This window comes from Chlorocebus sabaeus, chromosome 3 (genome assembly GCF_047675955.1).
Source record: "Chlorocebus sabaeus isolate Y175 chromosome 3, mChlSab1.0.hap1, whole genome shotgun sequence".
NCBI classification, from domain to species: Eukaryota; Metazoa; Chordata; class Mammalia; order Primates; family Cercopithecidae; genus Chlorocebus; species Chlorocebus sabaeus.
In genome coordinates, this window is record NC_132906.1 from 77,231,647 (window position 1) to 77,253,303 (window position 21,657).

At 40.6% G+C, this 21,657-nt stretch overlaps 1 protein-coding gene across 2 annotated transcripts in view; it reads right to left on the bottom strand.

The window, feature by feature from the left end:
• The window catches only part of ABCC4 (ATP binding cassette subfamily C member 4 (PEL blood group)), a 292,733-nt gene that overhangs the window by 133,774 nt on the left and 137,302 nt on the right, over positions 1 to 21,657 (bottom strand). For both annotated transcript variants that reach the window (XM_007960695.3, XM_073014436.1), the window contains 6 exons: positions 20,022 to 20,118; positions 16,051 to 16,260; positions 14,275 to 14,415; positions 13,502 to 13,539; positions 13,018 to 13,112; positions 11,087 to 11,233 (listed from right to left, as the gene is read on the bottom strand). In XM_007960695.3, the coding sequence (XP_007958886.3) occupies positions 11,087 to 11,233; positions 13,018 to 13,112; positions 13,502 to 13,539; positions 14,275 to 14,415; positions 16,051 to 16,260; positions 20,022 to 20,118 (728 nt within the window). The remainder of the gene's footprint in view (positions 1 to 11,086; positions 11,234 to 13,017; positions 13,113 to 13,501; positions 13,540 to 14,274; positions 14,416 to 16,050; positions 16,261 to 20,021; positions 20,119 to 21,657) is intronic.

The window sequence follows — 21,657 nt, forward strand, 5'->3', positions numbered from 1 at the left end:
AGGTGTTCAAGAGGTTGGAACATTTGCCCATGTGATATAATCTATTAAAATGCAAATGCAAACAAGACATGAAAGGAAAATGTTTCCAGAACAGAGAACTTGTTTTTAATAAACTTCCTCTCAAAATGTACTTGTTTTTTCCTCCCCCTCCCTCCTCCTTCCCCACTGCCAGGGCCTCAAAATGTACTTTGAAGCTTGTCGAGTCTTTATTTGAGATATGAAAGAGCTTCTATTTAAATGAGCAAGAAATTTCTCAAATATTAATCCTGGTGACCAAGAATGAGAACACTCAGTGGATCATAGTTGATTTCATGATAACATTACTTAGAGGGAAAACATCATTACTTATGTTCTTTCTCCTATCAATACTTCTTAAAGCCCAAAGCATGTGCTGGTACTTGTAAAGGGCAACATTGGCGGTCCCTCGCCTTTCTCCAACACACTGAGCTGAACTGTAGCACTTAGATCTTCCCCAGTGGCTCAGAAAAGCCTCTAGGCCCAGTCAAAAGTCTGGCTAGAAATTGTGAGTCTACTATAAGCTTAGAGATTATGATCTGAAATAAAGAATTATTTATTTTGTTTCCTGAACACCTCTGCTACTCCCACTGGTATGATTTCATTTTGAACACAATTGGTTTTGAAGTGCCGAAAGAACCGTTTTTGGAAATTTTATAAAATCAAGGCCAATGAATTATGAAGACATATCCGATGGAGCTATGCTTGTGTGTCTTGTGTGTATCTAGAAGAGTATCTAGACTTCCATTTGGCAGCTGCATTAATTTTAATATGCATATTTTTGATATGAGAATCATAGATTCTTACACAGGATGGTTTTTAGAAATAATCCACTGTTGGTCTAGTGCGGTGGCTCGCACCTGTCCCAGCACTTTGGGAGGCTGAAGGCAGATCACTTGACGTCAGGAGTTCAATACCAGCCTGGCCAACATGGTGAAACTCCGTCTCTACTAAAAATACAAAATTAGCCAAGTGTGGTGGCATATGCCTGTAGTACCAGCTACTTGGGAGGCTGAGGCAAGAGAACTGTTTGAGCCCAGTGGGCAGAGGTTGCAGTGAGCTCAGATCACACCACTGCACTCCAGCCTAGGCAACAGACCAAGCCTCTGTCTCAAGAAAAAAAGAAGAAGAAGAAGAAAGAAGGAGGAAGAAGAGGAAGAAGAGGAGGAAGAAAGGAAGAAGGAGAAGAAGGAGAAAAAGGAGAAGAAGAAGAAGGAGAAGAGGAGGAGGAGGAGGAGGAGGAAGAAGAAAAAGAAAACTGTCCGCAACTATTTAAGTTTGCAAGTCCCTTGAAAACAGGTACTTTTGTTCCAATGTTTGGGACCATAGGTGACAATGAGTAGAAGACCAATAAATGCTTGATGAATGAAAAAGCCTCTTTTTACCTGTTAGAACCCTGAGGCTAACAGAAGTGACTGAGTTAGTTCCCACAAACTATGATCCTAGCAGAATTGGGGCATCTCAACACATCAACTCCTTGCGCAAGAACAGATTTTAAATGTCTACTGATGATTTTAAATGGATTAATTCCTCTCTTTACTTCTTGAGGGCATGTAGTTTATGAAACAAAACTATACAGTACCAGACATTTAACCCACAGAGTGTTAAAAGTCACCTTCAACACACAACTAAACCCCAAAGAAATTTATTAGGTGTTTGACAGTTGCATTTCTTTAACTGGGAAACAACAAGAGAACTTGGTCTAGTTCCATGAATCACAGCTTCCAAAGAACCAATGTATGGTTTTCTCTTCAGGCCATCATGTATCAGAAACAAAGTCCACCACAAGTAATCTATTACAAACTGTACTTTTGAAAAAGAAAATTGGAGGCAAGAGTTAAATTTAATATAAGTACCAGCTGTAAGACAAAAAAACACTCTAACTTTATTTCAACACTGTAAAGTCCCATTGTTCTTTATGGGTGTTGCTTAAAGAGATGCAAATGCACTCTTGGAACTATTTCTTGTTCTGTCCAGCCAACAAATATTTACTAATCAGATACAGTGTATCCAATCCTGGGTTCAGGGGATTTAGCAAGGAAACAACAGATAAGCTCCAAGAAGACAGGGGAAAACAAGGCTAACACAAGATAAGGGCAGTAAATACATAATTACCTAAATTAGAATGTAACTATCATTTTCATAAATACTATCAAAAACTTGATAAAAGCAAAAAAGTTTTAAACTTTATGGAAAACAAAATGTCACAACCCCAATGTTGTAAATATTCTAATTTTTTTTCCAGTGTCTTCACGGCAATATAAATAATCATATTTATAATAAAGGGGGCAGGAATAAAATAATGGGATATGAAAACTCCAATTACAAATGAAAATCAGTTCTCATATAAAACTCAAATTAAACTCCAGTTATAAATGGAAAACTCTCAAATTAAAACTCCAGTTATAAATGAAAACCAGAGTTCTCATGAGAACTCCAAAGTCAAATCTTTGAGGAGAAGCAGTTGGCCTTACAGTAAAATAGAACAGCATTTCAAGCTAGCAAATCCCAACAACTTCCAATCAGTGTCCAAAAACTATGCTTTGTACATATTAGGCTCTCCGTAATATACTTATCAATATTTATTCATGTTGAACTCGGCCACTGCAAGTGGCTAATGGAATATTACAAGGTTATTCCAGAAACAGTGTTCTATTTTCTCTAGAAATGGTTATACAACAGTAAGAACTAAGTCATGAAGATAGTTTCTTTTCTGACAATAAGGTCACAGAGAGCTAACTGTTGATCTAACAGTGGGGGGACAGTTTTAAATTACAACACTTGAATTACTACTATCAGTCACACATCCCATAGGCTAATGCCAAATTACTAAGCACACATTAACAGCAGATATTGGGATATGCTACAAAGCCCTGAGTTCCAAGTTAGCTGGTTCCAAGTTAGCTGAAGGTAAAGATAAAGACAACACATATCAAAACAGTTAATGGGGGGCATTAAAACCATAGCCACGGCCATTAGACTGAAGTGGAGAACTTACATATATCAAGAGAAAGAGACAGAGAGATACAGGCATATACAAATACATGCAGGTATCACATTATATACACTATAGGAAAACAATTTAATACAATTAAGTAAAACGTCATCTTATAATTTCCTGAAATATTACATGATTGTCACTTTGAACAAAGCACACGCTTCCCTAATTTTTTATCTTTTTAACATTTTATTGGACAACCACAAACACAGTGCTTTCTCTGTTACTAAGTTGTCAGTATTTCCATGTATGATTTATTACGGAGAAAAAACATGAATCAGAACATTCTAGTAGATTAAAAATGTATGCCAAAATGGTGCAATATTTACCAGCTGTAGATAAGTGCTACAGTAATCGCTTACATGCAGATTGCTGACAAAATAACAATAGCAATCAAATATATGTAACTATGTAACTATTTAAACTCCTAACAAAGGCTTTTATGATACTATTAGCAGTAAATGAGCAACTCCCATAAAATATGACTTCGTATCACCCCGATAAGAGTTTAAGTACATATAACCATTGTTATGTGAAAAAACATTATTTTTAATTTGTGACAACCCGACAGGATTTAATTACCACACCTACTTCAAACTCTTAGCTGTTTCATTCAAAGCTGAAAAAACAATATTTATGTGGCTATTGAGAATCATTATGATTGATGCAATCTTTTGTGTTATTCCCTTTATAGTCACTAGCATTTGTTATTATTAACAAGAAAAAATGAAAGGGGAAATGTGTGTTTTTGTTTTGCAACAAAGCTTTTCTGGTGATGACTAACTTCTTCCTTTGAACACAAAAAGCCTCTTAAACTAACTAATGTACATATAAATATGTGCTTTACAATATGCATCAGGCAAGGGGGTGGGAGGGAAAGCCCGCAGGACTTAAGCCAGAATTAAAAGCAATATAGGCAAGATGAGTACATGAAAGCTGTCAGGATGGTTGTTATTCTCAATTTCTTACAGCTCATCTGCTCTCAAGGAAGAAAAATCATAGCTTCTTTTAACCATATCCACAACAGATCTCACTTGAAAGGAAACATAGCGAGTGATTTGGCATCAATGGGCATATGACCAATTTTCCCGCATCACTACTGAATATTTATACTGGTGACGAATGATGACACTGAGGAAATATTTTAGCACGAAGCCTTGCCTTGTAAATTGTCTGAATGGTGCTGTGTCAAAACAACACCTACCATAAATCAGAGGTTTTAGGACCAGTATTTCTTGTTTAAACATGCTACCTGCTCAGCAGAATCACTTGTGTGAACAGGCACAGATTAATGTGTGCTGGGCAGAGCCATCTTACCCCCTAGCTTATAGAGCTATAATTTAACAGGCCTATTATTGTAGAGGTAATTTTGACAGTGCTGAAATATTATACTTGTTAAAAATGCACATTTAGCACCAACTCCAGTGGTCATTTGAACTGAATAAACAGATAAATAGGTATCCCTACAATGATGTTTCTTCTCTATTGATGCCTCTTTTTTTCTGGCAAGGAAGCAGGATATGGACATTAGATTTTATAAAGTATCACAAGACAGTCTTCCTGATCATATAAAAACCTCACCATGGAGGCTGCTTTCAGCTCACTTTTCAGTTCTCCACGAATTATTTAGCAACTTGCAGTGGATTCCAGAGTCCCTTTCCAGGTTTCAGAAACAGAACAACAGTTCAAAGCACTACCACCCTCCTCCCCTCAATCCCTGTAGGATGCACATCCAAAAGCAGGATAGTTTGTATTTGTGAAATCATCTACAGAGCCTAACTTCCCATTCAGTCAGGCTGGGAATCTTTTTTTTTTTTTTTGGAGACAGGTTGGAGTGCAGTGGCGCAATCACAGCTCACTGCAGTCTTGACCTCCCAGACTCAAGTGATCCTCCTGGCTCAGCCTCCCGAGCTGCTGGGACTACAAGCATGCATCACTACACCTGGCTAAAAGCTGGGAATCTTAATCACTGGGGCAACCCTAGATTTTTGATTCAGGAACATAGGAGAATATGCCTGTCTTAAAATCTAGTACTAGCATTCACATTCCATACCTCAGTGACCACAAGCACCTTCCACTGCATTAAAAAAAAAGAAACATGGGAAGAAGCCAAAGTTTCTTTTTTCTTTTTTGTAGTGTTTTAGCTCTCATTTACCTTAATCTATAAAGAAAAAAGAACAAGATGAATCTGTTTTTTTGTTGTTACACTGTTGAAGGCATCAATGAACATAAATATACATACACGCACATACTCCCCGCACACACACTGGAGAAAAACCAGTTGTGTGAAACATACTGGCTGTAACCCAATATTAACTTTATACGTCCCTGAGAGAGTAAACAAACACTTCTACCGACACCAGTTCTTGGGTTCTTAAAGCCAAATTAACAAATTGAAAGCAAGTAAACAAATATTTATCTGGCATCCATTAGAGTCAGTGTACTTAGCTAAATGTCATGTCACCACAATTAGGCATGAGAAAACAGGACAACAAACCGCTCATCTTTTCTCGAAAACAAAGAGTGAAATTGTAGAGACCTAATAAGAATAAAATGTCTCTGCTAACTGTTGGCATGGAAAAAAACTAAAGAAACTAACTGTTTAGCTATCTTTCTCTGCAAACTCATGCTTACAAAGAAAACAGAAACATCATACAAGCAAATCATAATGTATGCTTCAGGAATTAAAATGCATCCCACCAGTCAAGATGTCAGCGTCTGCCTATTCCAGTTACTAGTCAAGAAGGTGTAATTAGGAAATCCAAAAAACCCTGTTTGAAAAGCTAGGTGTTCCAAGACAACATCAGAAAAACATCTTCCACAAAGACTTTCATGTTTCAAACATAAGACACCACAAAATTACTTTTTAAATTCCATATTAACACGTATCAAAATACAAAGACCCAAGCTATAAAAAGAGAATTTCCAAGAAAGCTTTAAATTAAAAACCAGGTTTGGCCACGAGGCGCTCTTACCTGATGTGACTCAAATACTGCAGACCATGCTGCCCTCTTGTGCTGGATATCAAAAGCAAAATTAATTCTGCCCACGCCAGGAAAACAGGATTTACATTTCAAATACAAATCATCTCTTCGTTTCTGAAGACTTACTCTTGACTTAGGATTTGCATGACCCATTTATTATGATTGGAACAGAACGGAAACAGGGCTAAGACACACAAAAAAACTGACTAGGAAGAGGTAGACGCAGCGAACAGCATCAGAAAATGTCTGCAAATGCTCTGTTCAACTCAGGTCATAATCAAAAGATGCAGGAGGTGTCCAGGGGCAGCTGAAAATGTGAGGTTTCTTAACAGACACATGCGATCCCATTACCAACCTACCTCAAAGGAGGAAAGAATAAAAACTAACAATGGGTGAGAGAAGGATAAAAAGACGAGAAAGGAAAATTGGCTCTTGGCTGGGCGCAGTGGCTCATGCCTGTAATCCCAGCACTTTAGGAGGAGGCCAAGATGGGTGCATCACCTGAGGTCAGGAGTTTGAGATCAGCTTGGTCAACATGGTGAAACCCCATCTCTATTAAAAATACAAAAATTAGCCAGGTGTGATGGTGAATGCTGTAATCCCAGCTACTCGGGAGGCTGAGGCAGGAGAATCACTTGAAACTGGGAGCCAGAGGTTGCTGTGAGTTGAGATCATGCCACTGCACTCCAGCCTGGGCAACAGAGTGAGACTCTACCACACACACACACACACACACACACACACACACACACACACACACACAAACAACCACCATTTGTCCACTGGTGGGCACCCTGGATGAATGTGTGTCTGTTCTTGCTGTGGGTCTAGCCCTCTCCCAACAGCAGACAGAGCACGTTTGCCCCTCAGACCCAGCTCTGCATTGCTAGTCAGTACTTGGCTTCTGGGAAAAATTGCTATCTTAGTACCAGTAGGAGGTAAAACCCTGTCTCTACTAAAAATACAAAAAAAAAAAAAAAAAAAAAAAAAAAAAAAAATTTAGCTGGGTGTGGTGGCAGACATCTGTAATACCAACTACTCAGGAGATTGAGGCATGAGAATTGCTTGAACCCAAGAGGTGGACATTGCAGTGAGCCGAGATCATGCCACTGCACTCTAGACTGGGCAACAGAGCAAGACTCTGTCTCAAAAAAAGAAAAGAAAAGAAGAAAGGAAGGAAAAGGAAGGAAGGAAGGAAATGAAAGAAAGGAAGGAAAAGGAAGGAAGGAAGGAAGGAAGGAAGGAAGGAAGGAAGGAAGGAAGGAAGGAAGGAAGGAAGGAAGGAAGGAAGGAAGGAAGGAAGGAAGGGAGGGAAAGAAGAGAGAGAAAGAAAAAAGAAAGAAAGAAAGAAAGAAAGAAAGAAAGAAAGAAAGAAAGAAAGAAAGAAAGAAAGAAAGAAAGAAAGAAAGAAAGAAAGAAAGAAAGAAAGAAAGAGAAAGAAAGAAAGAAAGAAGAGAAAGAAAAGAAAAGAGAAAAGAAAGAGAACTGTCTCTTGTCATTCTAAGGCAGCACATTGGTTTGCCTCACATTTTATCCTGCTAACTTAAGATTTATCAGGTTAATGAAAGACCAGTAGATAAAAAGGTATTGTATTATATAAACAAAGACGAATTTCATGCAACCATAGATGGGTTCGAAATGGAGAGGAACTTAATGTCTTGCATGTTGGAGAAGCGTGGCCTTCTTAGAAACAGAAACTTCAGGCCAGGTGCGGTGGCTCATGACTGTAATCCCGGCACTTTGGGAGGCCGAGGCGGCTGGATCACAAGGTCAGGAGATCAAGACCATCCTGGCTAACACGGTGAAACTCCATCTCTACTAAAAAAGTACAAAAATTAGCCGGGCATGGTGGCGGGCACCTGTAGTCCCAGCTACTCGGGAGGCTGAGGCAGGAGAACGGCGTGAACCCGGGAGGTGGAGCTTGCAGTGAGCTGAGATCGCGCCACTGCACTCCAGCCTGGGCAACAGAGCGAGACTCTGTCTCAAAAAAAAAAAAAAAAGAGAAAAGAAACAGAAACTTCACTGCTAAGAAGAAACACAAACCTTCCAGGTTTACCTTCCTCTTCTCCCTAAATCCAAATAAGTGAACTTGGGACCACAGTGGGGCAGTCAGGGGGACCCTTCCAGAAGGTCTGGTTCTCTGAGTCAGCAGCAAGGGCCGCCCATTCATTAACCACACGTATGAGGATCTGGGCAGAAGCATGATGAGGGGGATGGCACATCTGGGGTGGGAGTGGCCATAAAATAATGGAGAAGACATTTCTATGCTGCAGATCAGGCACTGAGAATATTTCAGCCCAAGGGCACTGGAGATGGGGATACGAGGGACATCTAGCCAGACCCCCGGTGTGAGTCACCTGGAGTTTCTGTGCCACTCGCCATCCCAGGGTGAGCTTACTGGAAACTATATGCCAACAGAGATCCTCCCCGTTTCCTAAGTTTTCTAAAATCTGGGAGAATATCAGGATGCTGAGCTCATAGGAAATTTCCCCAGGGCTCTTCTAAGAGCTTGCTTTTAATAACTAAGTATTCAGACATGCTTCCCAGTCTTTCTACCCTACTCAAAGAACACTCTGCAATTTAGGGGGCACAACATCACGCCAGACACTTATACACATTTAACATGTATATTTAAGAGTACTGAAAAATGGAGCATGCCTGCCTCACTATCCTAGAGGGGAATTTTTATTTATATTATAAAGCTGGCTGGGTCCAGTGGCTCATGCCTATAATTCCAGCACTTGAGGAGGCTGAGGCAGGAAGATCCCTTGAGCACAGGAGTTCGAGACCAGCCTGGGCAACACAGTGAGATCCCATCTCTTCAAAATATAATAAAATAAATTTTAATAATTAGCTGGCCATGGTGGCAGAGGCCTGTGGTCCCAACTATTTGGGAGGCTGAGGCAGGAGGATCACTTGAGCCCAGGAGGTCAAGGCTACAGTGAGCTGTGATCACACCACTGCACTCCAGCCTAGTCAACAGAATGAGACCTTATCTCTAAATAAATTCTATACATATATATAACCATCGAAGCACATACAATCAGTAATGTGAATTCTGAGGCATAATTCACAGATTTTGTGTACACTTCACCATTGTAAAAAGTACAAAAATTTCATCTAAATGAAAATTTTAATTCTACCATTAAAAAACTTTTAATCTTTAAATATAATTTTTTCAACATCTACCACTAAAAAAAGTAAATAATTCATGACCTCTAAACATTTTGGACAAAGTAGGCTTCTCTTCGGGGTACTTATTTGGGCTTCTATTTTGTTGAGGGAATAAAGTCATGCTAATAGATATAGGAGGAGGAAGCAAGATAAACACTCATGTGCTGCCGTAAGATTAGTGACCTCCAAGATTTAGACTGGGTTCCAAATCCCTGAATAATAAATAAATCAGCATGAGGAGAAGCCCATAGGTCTCGAACATGGAGAGGCTGGTTAATGGTAGTCATGAACATTCCGAGGCCTGTGATAACAGAAATGCAGTCCCACTTAATGCTCCAAACGTTATGACTGTAGTTTCAAATTAACTGGCAAAGTGGCACGACGTTACAGCTGTAAGAGTGCAGAGGTCCTCCAATGACTTTCTAATAACAGCTGAAATCAGACCGATATTTGTGTGGTCTCTGCAGTTTACAAATCCTTGCACATTGCACCGTGCTTGGACTGAAAAGTTTTGTTAAATAAATCTACACGAGATGCTTTCCAGAATAGGCTTCCTTAATCTTCACAAAAATCATGTAAAACAGAGAGGGTAGGAGTAATTTCCATCCCACAGTGAAGGTGATTCAATTCAGAGATACATGACTTCACTGCCACTAACATTCGTTAGGCACTGACTATGTAGCTACACCCAGTTTCACGTACTAGGAATGTATTAACATGCTTAATTCTCATAAATTCTCATAAGATTTCAATTTGGTGGGTATGAATAGTATCCCCATTTTACGGATAAGAAAACTGTGACACAGAAAAATTCAGTAACTAGGATATGAATATGAATGTAACTATAACCAGCTATAACAATTAGTAACCAGCACCAGGACTGAACCCAGGCAGTTAGTTTGAGTCCACACTTTGAACTACAGCATCTGCTTGGAGATTGCCTGTGTAACAGCACCTATGTGATCTGGCCTTGGTCACAAAGCTAGTCAATGGCCAAGCCAAAGCTATGCCTGTGTTCTCTCCAGGCCTCCTCCCTGCTTCTATGAGGGTAGCTGTCATTTGTACAATGCCACTCAGGCCTCCCCACAAGTCCACTCAACTGATCAGGGTGGGGACGTATAGGCACTACTAACTCTCCCTAGGAACCCGGGTTAGGAAGGCTAGCCTCAGAAGCAAGACAGGTAAGAAGCCCATAGTGCAGAGGCATCAACCACTTGGAAACTACTGGGTATACTTGGGTATAGCTAGGAAACGAGCTACTGAAGATCTACATGGCAGGTTCAACAAAGTCTCTATTATAGAACCAAAAGTCTACTCTAAAACCACAGAGTTAGAAACTGTTCTTGAAGGGGAGTTTACATTTTACCAATCTTGGCTTTTAACTAACCACGTATTGTCTTTCAGGGAAACCTCACAGTCAGGGTATGTACAAAAACCCTGTGGTTCCAGAAATGAATGGGTTTCCCAGTGAAAGAAAGAAATACACAGCCCGTCTCACATCAGAGCATTCCTGATTACAAAGACCCCTCCGAAAAATGGCATAACCTAACACTATGTAAACACAGCCAATGTTTTAGCAACTACTACATTTAAACATGTTTACAGGGAATGCAGGATGCTTCACTTGCCTCACAGCAAATGGATTCCTAGAGCATTCTGCAGAGTCAACATTCATTTATTTTTCCACACACATACAAATTGGAATAAAAGATTGTAAGCCCCGCCCCCCACACCAATATTCAGATTTTCTCTAGTAGGAGAAAAATAGCAGTGAAGCTTCTTGTAGAAAATGAATCAACATGCATAGTGATTTTCTTCCAAGCATCCCTTCCATTTTCAAAGACGGAAATGTAATCAGATCCTAAATGTGTTGTTAACAAGACATACTTACTGAGAAACTTGGTGTCAGACTTACCTATTGGATTTCTATCAAAGAATAATACTGGAGCTTTCAGAATTGACTCAAACATTTTGTTGTGCAAAGTTTGTGAAGAATTAACAAGGACGTAGAATACCAATAGAGATCTTGCTATGCCAAAAAGAACGGTAGCTACAGTTAAACCTGAAATAAAGAAATATCACTTAGAGAACACAGCATATCTCTGCATTTTCTTCAACAGTTGCTAAAGCAAGTCAGGTAGTTTATAAAGATGTTACTTAATTTATTCCATAAAGCATCTGGATTCTACAAAAGTATAACGTATTTACAAAATACATTGACAAAGAAGGATTAAAATAGTTCATTTTTCTCTCACTGAATGGAAACTGCACAGAAAAGAAAAATCAGGTGTACAATACAATTTCATTCTAGGCTCTCCTAATTCAATTGCAAGTTCTATTAAAAACTCAGAAGTAAGACAGATAATCATGAAATGTAGTTGATCTTCTCCATATTCCAAATCTTATTATTTACATTATGTCCCATAATCTAAAAAAGGTGGTATGTTTTGATACCAACATGTGATATTAACAAGGAATAGGAGAAATGATTTACCTTTTCCTTGTAGAAAATGCCCAAGTAGCTTTAAAGAATTTAAAAATACCATATTAAGTTGCATGTGGAAAACCTCTTGAATAATTGAATTGCAAGAAAACACAAATTATATTTTAACATAATTAATCTAAATAAGCAACTAATCCCCCACTAAGTGTTTTACATAGATACAAGACATTTTTAAATGAATAAAATAAATCATACATTTTATTAAGACATGAATGAGGATTCATTATTCACATAGAAATTAAAAGAGCTTTCCTACATCTCTTAACTCACAATGCTCAATACAGTGGGGTAACTTCTATAACAAATATTTCCCTTTCAGATGACATGTCACTGTTATTTAACCTCTGAAAGCAGCTCAAATTCCTAACTCCATCAACAGGCATTATCCTTAGCCTGTCATCCTACACAAACATAATAGAACCGATTTCCTTCTTCCCTTAGTTTTCACATAGTCCGTCAATTTGGAAGGTAAACACCTAACGGATTCAGATTTCTTAGCAAGCGATAGATGAAATAAACACCAAATTTCACTAAGTAGGTTCTTCCAAAGATAACTCACTCTATCTCTGAGGAAAGCTTGTAGGAGCATTTCCTGTGGAAATATTTAAAATTTTAGATGAGGATTTCCTTTAAACAGTATGTAATGCTACATACATTTTAAGCACTCTTGTGAAAACAGAGTGCGGCGTTAATATTAGTTTGGCAAGCCAAATGTTAAATTAATCACACAGTTGGGGACACGATAACATTGTGATCTCAAGGTAAGAAATAGAAGGCGTCCTAATTCCCAGACACTGGATTCTTCCCTGCTCAGCTTCCCTCTTAAGTAATTAGTGAAGCCCAGGAGATGAGCAGTGCTGAAGGGAGCTTTGCATACCTGGGAGGGAATAATGCTTTTATTTTGGGGGCCTTGCTGCCAGAGGATTTCATCCAAGTTCAATAAAAGCCAGGGTTTATTTAGACAGAATTGGAACAATCCAAACCACAGGGTGGGGATCCGTTTCTAATCCCCCTGCCCATCCGTATAATGATATAAGATTTAGCTAAAGCAACCTATTAGAATAGACAATAGCCACATATTTCCAGTGGCTGATTTTCTGAATGCTCAATCCTGGTTTAACTTTCAAAATCCAGTACAGAGCAAATTAAGAGTCTTCATTCAACCTCTTTCTTCTAGTAGATTTTTAAAATAATTATTCTAATTAATTCACAGAGTAAATTCGACTGAGACTCCTAATCTGTTAAGACATTACTGAATTACTCCTGGAAGCCCTAGTTACTCACACAGGCTCATTGTAAGCACCTCAGCCTCTCATATAATAGACCAAATGATTCAACTTTACCTGAATAAATTCCTAAGTACCAGTTAAGATCTAGCTTCTTGGTTACATTTCCTCCTCCATTTACAGTGACATTTAGCGTACTTTGTTGGTTTGCCCTATGGAACATGGGGAGAAAAAAATATTAAGCTATATATGGAATTTAGAGAAATACCTTTTTTAAAAAAATGAATCACAATTTGAGAGAAATGCTTTATGCTGGAAAATGATTCTCAGCTCATATAGTCCTGTGTGTATCTACCTCATAAAAATTCAATTTAAATCACGACTTTCAGTTCCCGAAACTAACTGTGAACATGATGCCGCGGACCAGACATGGGTGGAGACCACCACAGGTTACACTCCACCAGCAAGCACTCTAACTTTTCTTCGGGTAAACTAAGTGAGGATTAGAAGAGAAGGATCAACAAATATCTCCCCCTAACTCTACGGAAAAGCGAGTCTTCTTATTGATGTTTGAGTATTTCATACGTCAGAAATAACTTACCAGTACGAAAGCCACCAATCTTGAAGAACATAGGCAACCTAGGAGGTGAGAAACAACAAAGACAAAAATCAAACTTGGGCATGACTTACCAACTCAAAACTCTCAATCGCTAACGTGGACAACCGAAAGAAAGCCCTCGAAGCCGTGCATGGTGGCTCATGCTTGCAACCCCAGCACTTTGGGAGGCTGAGGCAGGCGGATCAACTTAAGGCCAGGAGTTCAAGACCAGCCTGGCCAACATAATGAAACCCTAGGTCTACTAAAAATACAAAAATGAGCCTAGCCGGGCATGGTGGCACATGTGCCTGTAATCCCAGCTACTCCGGAGGCTGAGATAGGAGAACTGCTTAAACCCGGGAGGTGGAGGTTGCAGTGAGCCAAGATTGCGCTACTGCACTCCAACCTGGGCAACAGTGCAAAACTCCGTCTCAAAAAAAAAAAAAAAAGAAAAAAGAAAAAGAAAAAAATAGAAAGAATAAAAAGCTCAGAGAACTTGCATAGTTCTTCCAGCTCAGGTCTACGCTGAGCCCAAACTCCCAGATACCAAGAACTCAAGAAAATGCATGTTCCATTTTAAAATCATTGAAAGATACCCTTTTTTTTCCGCAGAAGGTCTTTGTAATGGGACACCACTAGGCAGCCCTCACTTTGTTCCCCAAAGACAGCACATTTCAATTCAGATCCCAAGTGAACTGCAAGATGCAGTCAAAATAGCATAAACATAGGTACTGTAAATATCATTTTGAGGGCACAAAACAAATGTCATTATTTACCTGAGCTGCAGTGTTTAGGAGAATAAGGAAAATGATGACAATCCAGTGAGCACCAGCTCTGAAGTAATTCTTATAGGCCTGAAAACCAACTTTTCCTTCAGAACGGTTCTCGTCTGAGAGTGTAACTGGGACATTCTCCGTCTGCAAAGGAAAGGGTGGTAAGAGACAAAATCGTATACAAAACTGTTCCCAGAGATGACAATGCACTCTGTTGACAAAGCTGTGGGGAAACAGGCAGAAGTCCAAAATGATCCATCTCCTGTGGAGAAGGGTGTAGAAATATCCAGCCAAACTATACATGTACTTACTTTTTATTTATTTAATATTTTTTGAAACGAAGTTTCGCTACTGTTGCCCAGGCTGGAGTGTAGTGGAGCGATCTTGGCTCACTGCAACCTCTGCCTCCTAGCTAGGTTCAAGCGATTCCCCTGCCTCAGCCTCCTGAGTAGCTGGGATTACAGATGCCTGCTACCACGCCTGGCTAATTTTTGTATTTTTTAGTGGAGACAGGTTTTCACCATGTTGGCCAGGCTGGTCTGGAACTCCTGACCTCAGGTGATCCTCTTGCCTCAGCCTCCCAAAGTGCTGGGATGACAGGCATGAGCCACCACACCCAGCTACATGCACTAATCCCTGCACTCAGCCATCCCACTTTCAGGGTTCTACTAGAGGTAAGGAAATATCATTTGTACATTGTGGTGTGGCTTGCTGGCAGGATGACATCAGAATGTCCAGCACTTACCTAGCACATCCAAATTCAAGTATACATACAGAAACTTGTTCAAAAATCATGTACAGAAAGATATGGAACTCTCAACTGCATCACTCGATATGGAAGCATAAAAGAGCAGAAGGTCAAAACATGAGCTCAATACAGTAACTGGGTTCAAGCAGTGAGTCTGAGTAACCAGAGTTTGGAAAGCAAGGGATAGCATATGATCCTAATCTGTTTGGTTCCTGAGTTTCAGAAATTGACTCCTGAGAATTTGGCATGTGAGGGCCTAATCTGAATATCTGCAAGAATCCTTCAGGTTCCTGGATTTGGATAGTGAGGGTTTGTGTGGCAAGGAATATCTATGTTTTTAAGTAAGCTCTGGTACATTTCTGCCTGGAGGACTTAGAAGGCATGAGATTCACATACTCTGAGGATGTACTGAGCAGCTCTATGTTGGCCACTGGGAATACCAAGATGAGTAAGATGCAGCTCCTACCCTTGAAAGGTAAAGAAGGAAGATGGGCTGCTATGTGTCAGGAACTGTTGGGTCTTTGCACTTGCTACTTCTAGCCTAGCATAAACCATCTGACAACAGGACAAAATACCTCCATCAGCCACGTGCAGCATCAGAACATTCCAACATATAGGAAAAGTGGCTAACTTCATGTGGCCCACAGCAGGACTTTCTCTAAGGCGGTCTTCAAATTATGCCTCTGGATGCAAAGAGAAGTCGGGGGCCACCAGACTAAGTAGGACTTCACTACAGTAAATTCAAGAATTGTAATATTAGTATGAGTCACACACAGCTTGGGACTTGCACCAGTACACACACCTGCTACTCATCTCCATGACATTCCCCAGCCTACAAGCAAAGGATTACTCCAACCAGAGTTGTTTGCCTTGGTTCTGTTTTAATCTACCAATATCATGGAATAGGGCCTTGAAACCACAGAATCTACTTTGGGACAAAAGATGATGCTTCAAACAGAGGAGACCAAAGATCCATAAGGCCACTAGCAGTCAACAAAACCAGGCCATGTTGTAACAGGAGGTAAACTCACATCTTGGGTCTCCACAGCACCATCTTTCAAGGAGGGTCTAGAAGATTGCTGAGACCAAACCGAAGACTCTGAGAAGGTGCGATTCCTCAGCGTGGGAGTTCCTGGAACTGGAAGTTGTTCGCTTTCCTCGTTGTCCTTCTTCAAAAGGGAACCAAAATCTATACCAGATTTTAGGAACTCAGTGTAAGTCCCCTTCTGCACCATTTTACCCTAAAATAAAAATAAAGAATTTCAGAGAGATACATTTGCAGGTGATAATGTTAACCTAATCTAATTCTAATCAAGAAAAGGTAACTGATCTTAAATTATGATTATACTTAGGTCCGGAATCCTAGTTGACAAATCTAATACAATTCAACCTGATACACAACCAGGTGCTCTGTTCTCAGCCAGAGCCCGTGTTAGGTACTGAAGAATATTTTTTAAATGGTAATAGTGTGTTGCAAATGGCGATCATTATCACATAGATGTTGGTGACCATATCAGTAGTCTTATTACACATGAAAAACTGAGATAAGCTTTATGCAATAAGAATTGAAGGAATGGGTAAATTGAGAAGGATATTCCAGGAGAGAAACCTAACACTGATAGGGAGGTAGGACCAGGTATATCTGCACAGGTAGGAAGCACTCCACAAGCCTCCACTGGCCATGGGCCCTGCTGGAAAAAGGTGTGAGAACCAGACTTGGACACAGACCCCATGAGCTGCACCTTCATGGTCTTTACTCTAAAACTGCCCCACAGGCCAGGTGTGGTGGCTCACACCTGAAATCCCAGCACTTTGGAAGACCAAGGCGGGTGGATCACCTGAGGTCAGGAGTTTGAGACCAGCATGGCCAACGTGATGAAACCCCACTTCTACTAAAAATACAAAAAAATTAGCCAGGCACCTGTAATCCTAGCTACTTGGGAGGCTGAGGCAGGAGAATCACTTGAACCCAGAAGGCGGAGGTTGCAGTGAGCAGAGATCGAGCCACTGCACTCCAGCCTGGACGACAAGAGCAAAACTGCATCACATACATACATACATACATAAATGCCCCAAAGACTCAGGGAATTCCTAACTGAAAATTCAACATTCCATGGGACACCTCCTTGCACAGTTTTCTCTCCTTACAAAGTCATACAAAATAATGTACAAATATCTTCACTATTTGTGTACCCCATGAAATGAGATACCTCATGAAATGAGACCCAACTGATTTCCTCAAACAGCAGCAAACATAATATTAGGCAAACTCCCAGAATACAAATCAGAGGAGAGGAGCTCCTGGCTAAGGCAAGTCAGGTGGGGGAAGGTGGCCAGAACCCTCCCTGCTACCCCAATCCTCCCCACCCCCAAAAAGGTGGGTCCACTGAGGAAAATCCAATGACCCCTTGGGCCCTCTGGACCAGTTTGATAACTGGAGAATTCGAAAATGCTTCATCATACATTGAGTCTTCTTCCACATAGGAGGTAAAAGCGACACACCTAGTTTGATGAAATGACCACTTTTCACATAGTATCTGTAAGACGCACAAGAAAACTCCTGCTGGTACTAGGATGGCAATTTTCCTCAGAAGCCAAGTACTCACAAGCAATGCAGAGTGGGTTCCGAGGGGCAACCGTGCTCTGTCTGCTGTTAGGGAGGGGGCTGGGATGACAGCAAGAACGGACACATATTCATCCTGGGTGCCTACCAGTGGAAAAATGGTTTGTGTGTGTGTGTGTGTGGTAGGATCTCACCCTGTTGCCCAGGCTGGAGAGCAATGGCACGATCTCAGCTCACTGCAACCTTTGCCTCCCAGGTTTAAGTGATTCTACTGCCTCAGGCTCCTGAGTAGCTGGGATCACAGGCATGCGCCACCGCGCCCAGCTAATTTTTTTGTATTTTTGGTAGAGACGGGTTTTCACCACGTTGGCCAGGTTGGTCTCAAACTCCTGACCTCAAGTGATTCCCCCCAACACCTCGACCTCCCAAATTGCTGGGATTACAGGCATAAGCCACCGCACCTGGCCAGATGGTTGTTTTGGAGAAAGGTTATTCTGCCACCCACAGATTTTATTTTAATGTACCAGCATTCAGGTTTTGCCACACTAGTCTCGGCCCTCTGCATAAGAAATTAATTGTTTTCAACTTCGAGGAACCCAGGCTCCCCAGGGGAAGAGCCAGCACACGGAACTGCTTCTGAAGAGGCAGCAGTTCTTCCTTCGATAATCCTCTTAAGGGTGAGAATTCACTTGCCGGGACTTCGGTGGACAGATTCCTCACTGTTTAAGCAGCAAGGAGGGACTTACACACAAAGACTTGCAAGAGCTTTGCTATCATTATATACCCCGTTTGTTGCAATAATGTGAAATTCATCTAAGAGCTCTGCTATCATTATATACCCCATTTGTTGCAATAATGTGAAATTTATCTCCCTTGGAGAATGGTGCACACAGATCTTAAAAAATATAATTAACACTCATTTTTGTTACTTCCATCATTTTATTAAGAAATTGCGGGAGGAGAAACATTAACACATTTGAAGACACTAAGGGGGCTTCAGACCTACAATGAGGAATTTGACCAGGGCCTGGAACAGAGCAAGGGTTAAGGACCAGGTTACTGAGGCGAGAGGCAACGAGCCAAGGAGTGATGCATGAAACCACCACTGGGCTGAGAAGTTCTCACTAACCTCCATATCCCCGGCCACGCTAGCTCTTCTTGGTTGAATGGTGACCCTCTAAAAAGATACGTTCAAGTCCTAAACCCTGTTACCCGTGAATGTGGCCTTTATTTTGTGAAACAGGATCTTTGCAGATGCAATCAAGACAAGATAAGGTCATACTGGACTAGAGTGGGCCCTAGGTCCAATGACTGATGTCCTTACAGGAAGAAAGCCAGACAGACACTGCAACAATGCCATGTGACAACAGAGGCAGTGACTAAAGGGCTGCACTGCCAGCCAAGGATCAACTGTGAGTGCCAGCAAAACCCCAGAAAGTGGGAGAGGCAAGGAAGGATTCTCCCCTGAAGCCTTCAGAGAGAGCATGGCCCTGCGGACACCTTGATTTTGGACTTGCAGCCTCGGAACAGTGAGACAAAACATTTCTGTTGTTTTAAGCTGCCAAATGTGTGGCACTTTGTTCTGGCAGCTCTAGGAAACTGACACACTAGACCAAGCCCTTATTTCTGTCTTGTGAGCTACTAAGACTTCAAATTACTTCTGCTGTAGCTCCCCTAGCAAACAACAAAGGGGATCTCTTAAAATCACAGATCAAACCATGTCACTCCACTGCTCAGTTATCCACCTGTGTGGCTGCTATTATTATTATTTTATTTTTATTTTTTTGAGACAGAGTCTCACTCTGTCGCCCAGGTTGGAGTACAATGGCATGATCTCAGCTCACTACAACCTCCACCTTCCAGGTTCAAGAGATTCTCCTGCCTCAGCCTCCCGAGTAGCTGGGACTACAGGTGTACCCTATCATGCCGGGCTAATTTTTTGTATTTTTAGTAGAGACGGGGTTTCACCATGTTGGACAGGCTGGTCTTGAACTCCTGACCTCAGGTGATCTGCCTTCCTCGGCCTCCCAAAGTGCTGGGATTACAGGTGTGAATCACTGTGCCCAGCCATTTCTGCTATTAATAGAAGAGGAGCTTTAGGCAAACTATGCATGACAATTAAATGGATACAAACAGGTCTGAGTATCTGTAATTTCCAAATAACATAATTTGAATTAAGTCATGGAAGAGGTAAACAAAAAGTCCTAAATTAAACTAGCATCATTTTCTTTAACAATGTAGTAATCTTGAGGTAGCAATTTACATACTTTACGGTAATATGGCTTGGCATGTAATAATGACATTTCTACAAGTCTTTTGAGTTAATACTCAAAAACATGAATCCCAGCACTGAGAAGAAAGGGACATGAAATGCAGGAAGAAGGGGATTCCACACACCTGAGTACTTGCAAGTTCAGGAGATCTCTAGAAACTACTTACATCTTTCAATATCAGAATCTGACTTGCAGCTTTGAGGTACTGCAACTGATGAGTCACTAAAATTGTGATCTTCTCATGCAAAGTTTGACAAATACACCTATAAATGTAAAAGGCACAGGGTGAAAACACACACGAATGGGGTGCTCCACATTGAAAAACATACATTTTGAATCCATAGTCAAAGACAACACAGTAGTCAAAGATCTAGAGGTTAAATACAAACTAAACAGAAATAGAAGCCAATAAAGCCGGCTAGGTCCTCAAAACCGCTAGCAGCAAATATGAGCCTTGCTATGAAGAAATCCTAAATACTTGTCTGGGAAGGAGGCAATAAGTATATTTTTTTTCTAAAACTTAGTTTAACAATATATTCCAGGATGAAAAATGACTGAACAATATAGAGATTCAAAAACCTGACTTAACTAAAACATTAATTATTTTACTACTGTGTAGGATTGCAGGGGAGAAAGAAAGATCAAGGTCATGTAATGACACGGCATTTTCCTTGGACGGTTTCTTAGATGATAATTTATAATGCACATATTGATGCCCCCCAACCCCCCAAAAAAAGCTTAGATTCTTGGTAACTTTTGCCAGAGTGCATTTGCCAGACTCTTCTTCCCAAATAATACTAGGTAGGAAAACAAATGCTAGTGATGTGTGACTCTCCACAGTATTCTTGGTCTCATCCAGGAAGCAAAACTTCTCTCATTAGTCCTAAACAGTCTGAATAAGAAAATGGAAGAACAGAATCCAAACAGTCCAAACCATATGGCTCAAAGATAAGACCCACCTCAGTATTCAACCATCAAGTTTTCTGGGGTTTGTTTGTTTTCTACAGTACCTGCTCAAAGTTCTCCTACATTGTAAATGCAGACACCTGGGAGCTACAAAAAAAATTAGCCGGGTGTGGTGGCACACACCTGTAGTCCCAGCTACAAGGGAGGCTAAGGTGGGAGTATCACTTGAGCCCAGGAGGTTGATGCTGCAGTGAGCTGTGATCACACCACTGCACTCCAGCCTGGTTGGCAGAGTAAGACCCTGTCTCAAAAAGAAAAAAAGGAGAGAAAAAAAAAAAAGAAAAGCACTAATCTGTAACAATGGCCAAGAACATAACTCATGCCCAGTAAGTGTTAGCCCTGTCGTCCAGTCTTCCCCATATGCAGCCATTGCTTTTAGAAATTCAGGATTGAGAAGTCATAAACGAGTATCATAGAGACAGCACCTGTGATCAGAACCGCAACTCCAGATTGCAGATATGTAAACTATCACTTCATCCTTTATATCCAAAAGGATTAATTTTTCCCCTTTCAGGTATCTTAGTTTGGCTTATTTCAAAACTAAGTTTTGCAACAACCTATTATACCCTTCTTCAGGTTTAGTACTAAAGCTTTTAATGAAACTATTTCCCTTTATTTCAAAATTGGCTGCCATTAATCCCTTTATATACATATCTAAAGGGAGATGTTAATGATCAAATCTGATGGGGTGCTATGTCCAGTATCAGCCACCTCAAAGGTTTCAAAACGTTTTCTTCCTAGCATCTTCCATTGTAGATGAGATATAGAAATAATTACACTAACATTGTAATTGATGGCTTGAAATTTTTTCTAAATTTTGCTTCTTAGGCAAATCT